Source organism: Adiantum capillus-veneris, chromosome 2 (genome assembly GCF_014529385.1).
Source record: "Adiantum capillus-veneris isolate H3 chromosome 2, ASM1452938v2, whole genome shotgun sequence".
NCBI lineage: Eukaryota > Viridiplantae > Streptophyta > Polypodiopsida > Polypodiales > Pteridaceae > Adiantum > Adiantum capillus-veneris.
The window spans coordinates 81,347,512-81,355,696 of NC_140932.1; the positions used below are offsets into that span (position 1 = coordinate 81,347,512).

General features: G+C 42.5%; 1 protein-coding gene across 1 annotated transcript; it reads left to right on the top strand.

The window, feature by feature from the left end:
* The first annotated feature begins 2,154 nt into the window (after positions 1-2,154).
* LOC147463069 (uncharacterized) lies at positions 2,155-6,546 on the top strand. Its single transcript, XM_086495371.1, has 2 exons — positions 2,155-2,691; positions 6,256-6,546. The coding sequence occupies exons 1-2, from the start codon at positions 2,155-2,157 to the stop codon at positions 6,544-6,546; spliced, it is 828 nt and encodes a 275-aa protein (XP_086351497.1).
* Positions 6,547-8,185: the final 1,639 nt, after the last annotated feature.

The following is an 8,185-nucleotide window of genomic DNA, read 5'->3' on the forward strand; positions in this document are numbered from 1 at the left end:
GTTCAATTTTACCCAAAAAGACATCATACGCGTATGATGTCTCCCTACTTGATTTTTGCATTTCAAAGTTGCAACCACCACACAAAAGTGATCTACATGTCATTTGAGAGCCAACCACCAAGTTTCATCCAATTTGGATCACAAAACCTAATTCCCTCTCAATATCTTGCAAAGAGCCTGACCAGGACTAAAATGACCATAACTTGACCAAATGGGACCCAAATTCAAATCCAGGCATATAGAATGGATGTATGCACTATCAGCTACAAGCACAACCAATATCAAGCCATTTTGACACAAAAGACATCATACGCGTATGATGTATCCATCATGATTTTGCACCCAAATGTCATATTTTTCCATATGCATTGCATCCTTAGGCCCTGAATAGCTTATGTTTCAATTTTTAAGTCATTTGGATAGTTAAAAGCTTAATTTCGGCTTTCAGTACTGAAAAAGATGCTAACTTCTGAAATTGGAGTTACAGGATCCATGGATTCGGGGAAGTTTTCATCAAAGAGAAAGAGACCAACACTCAGGGAAGCAATCGCAGAAGCCGAGCCATTTTCTATTCCCCCAGAGACTCTCAAGCCCACAAAGACTTGGATAGAAGAAGCATTGTTGGAAGAACATGGGATAAAGATATACCAAGGTACTTTCAGAGACCCACGGGTACAAACAGTGGATTATCCCAATGATTCCCCAAGAACTGGTGGACTACAGCAGAACAGAGGAGATAAGCAGATACCTGGAAAGGGCAGATCTCCACAGTTTTTTTACTTCCAGACCATCAGGAGTAGACACTCAAAGAGTGATGAGTTGGTAACCACCATACAGAAAAACGGAATGGCTACAATCACAGCCTGGGACAGGGAAAAAGTTGAAGTGATTATCACTCCTCAGCTCATTGCAGATGCTCTGAAGCTACACAACAAAGGAAGCTCAGTCAAAGAAAGACAAGAAGCTATAGAAGTGTATGGGCCAAAGAAGCAAAATGTCACCTATGAAGACATGGTAGATCCGAGAGCGGCAAAGCTTTGCCGGCTTTACAACCAATTCTTACACATATGCAGCAAAAGGCCACAAAAGTATACCACACCACCACATGCCATTGCCACAACCATCACTTGGGTAATAACAAGCAACATCCCGAAGGAAGTCAATTATGCTCAACACATTCATGAGCAAATAATTGCTTTGCAGAACGAGAAGCCAAAGTACATTGGGGGAGCCGAAGTGTTGACTAAGATAGCTTATGAAGCTATCGGAGCAAGGGACCAGAGAGGAAAGGAGAGGAGGACCAAGAATCGATTCGACAGAGAGCGGAGGCTGGTACCTGAGAAGGCAGAGGATGAGCTTGAAGAGGAGGATGAGCTCGAAGATGAGGATGAAAGAGATATCCAGAAAGTGCATCAACTGTTGCAGCGGATCAAAGCCCGATCAAAGACAATGAGGGACAGCAAAGAAGAAGCGGAAAAGAGAGAAGAGGAGATGGAAACAAAATATGAGAGTGCACTAGAAGAATCAGAGTACCTCAAGGCATCTCTCCTGGAAGCAGAAAATGAAAGAGATGGACTAATCCTCCAATTTGCTGATGCCTCAAGAGAGGTGGCCAGTGCACAAGAAGCCAAAGAAAGAATTAATGAGGAATTGGAAGCTGCAAAGGACGAGCTCATTGAACTACGAGAAAGGATGGAGCTGCAGGATAGAACAATCCTAAGGCTTAGATCCACACCAAGAGCTAGCAGAGCAGGAGTAGAGCCAGAGGGAGCAATAATCCCCGGTCTGGAAGATCAAATCCGGAGTTTGCAAAGAGAATTGCGGCTAGAGAAAGTGCAGAGATTGCACATTGCGGAGGGATCATTGGTTGCAGAAGAACGACTGACATCAGAGACCCGAGCACTGAGAGCGGAGAATGAGGCCCTCCGAAAGCAACTCCAAGATCTGCAAGAAAAAGTGATAAAAGATACAGAGGATCAGCAAGAAGAAACAGGCGGGGCAGCCGTGGAGCTTCCAGACACTAGGGAAGCCACAACAAGTGAAGATCCAACCCCTGCACAAGATGAGACCGCAACATCAAGACTTACCGAAGGTGAGGAAAAAAGATTGCATGAGCAGATAGAGAAGGCAACAGAGGAGAGTGCAAAGGCGGCCATGGAGTGGGAAAGAAGACTCCTGTTCTCCATTGGACTTCAAGGGGTGGATACTAAGGTGCTGCAAGAACAGTGGATGCAACCTACATTGCCCCTTCCTCTACTAAAGTTTGAAGTGCTGAAAACAAAGAAAAGGATAGAAGAAGAGCAGTATGTCGCACTATACGAAGGCGACATCACAAAAGAGGAGGAATCAAAGAAGATAGTAGACTCCCAGCCGAGATGGAGGAAAGGGTGGTTGACAAAGTATCCAACCTACCTAATCTATTTGGTGGAGGCACCCAAGGAAGTTAGAGAAGATGCAACATTCTGTCCAGTGCCACGAGTCAGGAGTTGGCAAGAACATGAGAGAATCACAGCAAAGAAGCCGAATTGGCTTAATTACCCCAGGCTGCCAAGACCGAAGGTGGGAGAGAGAATAAATAAGGCCTACATGGTGAAAACCCTAACGGGCACCATTAAGCTCTTTACTGACTCTCCTGACCTTTCGTGTCAAATGCTCAAAAAGATTTGCAGAACATTATTGGCTTGCATTGAAGTGTTCGCGCCGGATAAAGCTACCAGCTCAACATTGTTGTCAACGGCCGACACAGTGACATATATGATGTATGATCTAGCCTTGCAGCCATCTCCAAAAGTATTACACCTCTTTTATCAGAGAATCATGTTTATGCCGAGCTTCCACATGCAGGCCTTTGAGGAGGCATTCTATACTGGTTTCTTTACTCATGAAAGTAAAATATTCGGCCCTACACTGACCATTGGAAACCTGAGATACGAGTCACATCTTCAGATGCTGAAATCGACGGGACTCCACTAAAGACAAAGCAAGGATGTCATGTTAGGGACGACATGGACGCGGAGGGGGGGAGTGTTGAGCGGAGGACTACACGTATACATTTTTGCTCACACTCATATTTTTGTAAACACTTATTGTAATAAATGTCTTTCCGACATTTCATTTTTTTGATGGAGCCGATTCATTGTAAGTAGCGGGTCTCAATTGAGTTTCCAGCTTCTATTTCCCAAGTAGTTTCACCTGCTTATGTAATTAGATTAGAGATGTGTTCACACCTACAAGGCTGAGGTATAAGAGCCAATTATTGTAAACCTAAGGACAGTTTTTTTGAATCATTAATCAAGATAAGTTTTGAAGCGCCGTGACTGTGTCTGAGAGAGAGAGAGAGAGTATATCCTCTTGCTACGCGAGCTACGGAGCTGCCATTGGAGAAGCGACACCGCCATTGTGTTAGCAACGGCGAGAGCTACGTACTGATACCAAGTGTGCGCGCATTTGGCTTCTACGCGAGGTGAGCTCCTACGAGCTTCTATGTGAGTTTTCTCCCTATCCGTGTGTCGAAATTGAGCGTGCCATATATCTATAGAACCAGAGCGAGTAGAGCTACACATTAGTACCATCGGAGTTGAAATTCGGTCACCTGAATTTTTCGGCCTGTCTTCATACGCGTTTACCGCGCGGAGTGGTTACAGGTTGAGATTATATTGTAGATTCATAGGGTATTGTCCTTACCTAGTGTAGAGACCCCCCTTTGAGTTTGAGGCTGATTCGATGACTTTAGATCATGTTTCGGATAGCATTTGTTTGTAGTACGAATTTCAGTCATTTGCGCATTTGAGAACTTAAGTTTGATTTCCTTGGTAGTGACTGTCATTAGAAGGTCGAGTAGGTGATTTGACACCCACCTATTTGTTTTCATGCGCCTGCGGGTCAAGCTCCGTCCTCGTCTTACATTCTTGTTTGTCGGTTGAGTTCTCGCTATCATAGCCACCGCTAACGGCGTAAGCCCAACACTTTGCACCATATAGGCAGTGATTTTTTTGGAAGCCATTAGGAATACCTTATAATTGACAAGATTATAGCATAATGGGACCATTTCATTTTATATTACATCCTCAATTCTATTATCCATAAAAATAGACGATAAGATTGAGATTCTAACATAAAATTGTGGAGACCTTATAATTGTGATCTTAGATTATCCTTTGCTATCTATGTGAACCACCATCTTTTGTTAGGTGCATCTTCATTTGGCATGCCTTGTGATTTTATCACTTGTTGGTATAGAGGTATCCACATGCACGACAGTTTGCCTGTCCCATATAATGACCTATAGTGAGTGTCAGAGAATCCACCTAGGGCTGAAAATTGAACGCTTCAATTGGTCGACCATCACTCTTTGAAGACAGACTTTGAAATCAAGCACTCAAAATTTGGCACAAAGGAATTTTGATACCTTTTAGTAAACAGGGATAGAACCATACCTTAGAGACAAGGTGAACATATATAAAGACTTAGGAAACTTAATGAAGGGAGAAGTAGCCACCTTTTCTAGGCATGAGTGTGATGGACGCCAGCTAGGAAGAGAGCATGCTCTCAAGCAGTGTTTTGAAAAATTATTTTTGTAACCGTACAAAATTCCTTTTAATGGATTTTCCCAAGGACACTTTTACTAATTTTACACTATTGTCCTCAAAATCTACATGGGACTTTAATTTTCCTCTTCGTTCCTACATATACCTTGGCAATTGAAAGCAGTGAGCTTGTAAGTTGAGGCACACTTTTTTCGAGCATTTTCCTTAATATTTTAACACATTAATTATTATTATTATTATTAGTTTGAACAATTGAGTTTTAAGATGCTACTAGGATCAACACTATGTGTGCCCCTTACAACCTCAATCACTTTTGGACATGGGAATAATGTGCTACCTTATCAAGACTCTACCCTCTTTATAAAACTGTCAACATCCCCCCCCCCCCCCCAAAAAACACAAAACCCCCCAACACACACACACACAAAAGTATGGACCTCAAAGGACCGCTTCTTCTTAAAAAGGGATCACACTGAAAACCCTCCCAGCTCCTAACCTTGTCCTAATTTGATTTTAGTAATAATCAAAATTGTGATCTCATACTAATGGTGCTTTCTCCCCTATCTCTAGAGGATGTTGTTACATATGTTTCTTGACCAAGATAAATCTAAGCTAATATGCCTGCCACATTGTAATTCTTTGTTAGCTATGGAACTACAACCACTTGTAGCAAGTTCATGAACGATAAGTAGGCGTAGCATGTTCCAAAGTACAAACCTTGAGTATTGTCAAGTGTTCTAGATATGGCTCTAATATGTTTTCAAAGCTAGTCCTATCTACTATGTATATGATGCATTGTTTTCTTAATTCATTGATTTTTATTTTATTCTCATTCAAAAGTCCTATCTACTATGTATATGATGCACTGTTTTTCTTCAGTCATTGATTTTTATTTTATTTTATTTTATTCTCGTTCAAAAGATCTATCATTTTTTTTCCAACTAGTAGCTAGGTTAATTTGATTAATGTTCCTAAGCTTTGTTGTCATTATATATTAAGGCAATAGAAGTACCCATTCTAAATGAAATTAACCAAATGGTTTTGACGACGGTCTTCTTCCTATTATGATTATTCTGATTATTAGCTTGTTAAAATTGATTCGCATGGAAATAAGCCATGTACCCTGGAATTTTACCCGGATGAAGAGATAATGCTCTCTTGCCCCATGTGGGTCACCTTCAAAAGTCTCCCAATATGGCTTCATGACCACGTTCAATCCATCATTGCCAAGATGGACTGGATGCTCTTCATGTCAAAGCCGCAAGGGATGAGATCAGTTTGGATATTAAGGTGTGCATCCTATGGAACATGGACATACCCATTTTGAAATTTTTAGGTTTGAACATGGGGTGCTTTGAAGACTATCATCAAGAATTGGTGTTTTCTTCATTCCCTATGGCTTGCTATGGCTTGCTACATATGCTATAGAGTTGGACACTTTGCTAGGCATTGCCCTATGGCTGGGGCTGTCAATAAACCAACGGTCAAAACCACGTGGAAAAGAGCTAATAGAGACCTCAAGTAGCCATGGCAAGCCAACACAACAAGAGTGTGACAAAAGTGTGTCTAGGTTTGCAGCCACTGAGAATACTTGCCCTCTAACAACAACAAAATAGGAGGAAGAGTATAATGTGTCCGAGTTTATAGATATGATGTATGGAAAAACCCAAGAGCAAATTACCGTTGAGATTGAACCAACTGGGCAAAGATTGCCCTCCTTACTCCAATTGAGGATCATAGTAAACTTGAAGAACCTTTGCAAGAGGTAGCAATGTACGAAGTCATTTTTGTTGAAGCCACTCCTTTGGAAAATCTCAACCTTTGTCTCTCGGGGGAGCAGTTGACGCTGGATGAGTCCTTGCATGAGGAGCAGTCAAGTGTCAAGACTCAAATGTGCGAATTCATGGTTGAATCCACTCCAACAGGTACTCTCAACCTCCTACAACACCTCATCAGTACTCCTAAATTGTCAAGCACTAGTCTGAGAAAAAAGAAGTAGATTCTCTCCCTATGGTCAATTATGATGTTTGATGATGTAAGGGTTGAAAGCTCCCTGTAAAAGGGCTTAATTGTATCTTTCTTGTTTTTCTTAATACAATCTACCCACATAATGTGGGATTTGAAAAAAATAATAATAATAAGTATCTAATGTTGACCACTCACCTTTTCAAGTTTGCTACATGCGATGTTACATCAAGGATAAAAGTCCTAGAAAGATGTAATCACGTAAGTCATCTTCTACTTTTGATTTTACAAAGTTCCTTGGGAGGGTGCATTCTAGGAACACTTGTATAGGATTTTATAATTTATATCGTGTATTTATACTACTCGGTCTACATGCTGATTAACCCGAATCTGGCCAGATCCTTCGAGAAACGAAAAGATGCAAAATAATCATTCTCTCTTCTCTCTCTTCCCTCTGCTGCTTCGCCCCGTGCCTGCACAGCCATGGAGAACAGCCCCTCACACAGCATCGTCTCCAACCTTGCTCCGCCCCCGCACAGCACCGTCTCCAATCCTGCTCCCCTCCAGCTTGAGCGCAACTGGCTCCCCTTCTATGGCGCCACCTCCGTGACATCTTCTAGCGTCCATGCTGGGTCTACGTGCCCTATTAAGATGTTCGTCGCTTTCCCCAGAGCAAAAATGAACCTAGCCCTGCATGCTCGTACACTGCCCTCCCTCTGCGCCATGCAGTGATCTGCTCCTGCCATGCATTGTCCTACTCCTCTTCCATGCACTTCATCGACTGGCATTCCAACGGACCTGTCCGTGAATGGCCTGCACTGCATTGTCTTGGCCTCTATCGTATGCGTATACTCAGCACATGCATGCCTCTTAAGGCGGTTACGCCGCTAACGGAAGCTAAATAGCGAGAACTCAACCAACAACAGAATTTGTCAAACGAGGACGAAGCTTGACCCGCAGGCGCATGGAAACAACTAGGTGGGTGTCAAATCACCTACTCGACCTTCTAATGACAATCACTACTAAGGAAATCAAATCTAAGTTCTAAATTACGCAAGTGACTGAAATCCGTACTACGAACGAATGCTATACGAAACAGGATCTAGAATCATTGAATCGATCTCAAACTCAAGGGGAAGTTTATACACTAGGTAAGAACAACACCCTAAAGACTTGAACTGCAAAATCAACCTATAACCACTCCGTGCGGTAAACGCGTATGAAGACAGGCCGAAAAATACAGGTGATCAAAACTTGACCCCGATGGTACCAATGTGTAGCTCTACTCGTTGTGGTTCTATAGATATGCTGCACGCTCCATTCTGACACACGAGTTGGAAGAAAACTCACACCGAAGCTCGTAGGAACTTACCACACATAGAAGCCGATAGCGCGCACTCTTGGTATCTGTGCGTAGCTCTCGCCGTTGCTAACACAATGGCGGCGTCTCTTCTCCAATGGCGGCTCCGTAGCTCGCGTAGCAAGTAGATAAGACTCTCTCTCTCTCTCACTCTCTCTCTCAGACACAGTCACGGCGCTCAAAAACTCACTTTGATTAAAACTGAATCTCTTTAGGTTACAAAAACTTTGGCTTATATACCTCAGCCTTGGAGGTGAGAACATCTCTAACTAATTATATCAGCAAGTGAAATTACTTCGGGATTACAAGCTGG

Coding starts and splice junctions, on each gene's coding strand:
- LOC147463069 (XM_086495371.1), top strand. CDS start 2,155: ATGGAGTGGGAAAGAAGACTCCTGTTCTCCATTGGACTTCAAGGGGTG. Junction 2,692..6,255: donor CATTATTGGCTTGCATTGAA/GTGTTCGCGCCG, acceptor AACTGGGCAAAG/ATTGCCCTCCTTACTCCAAT.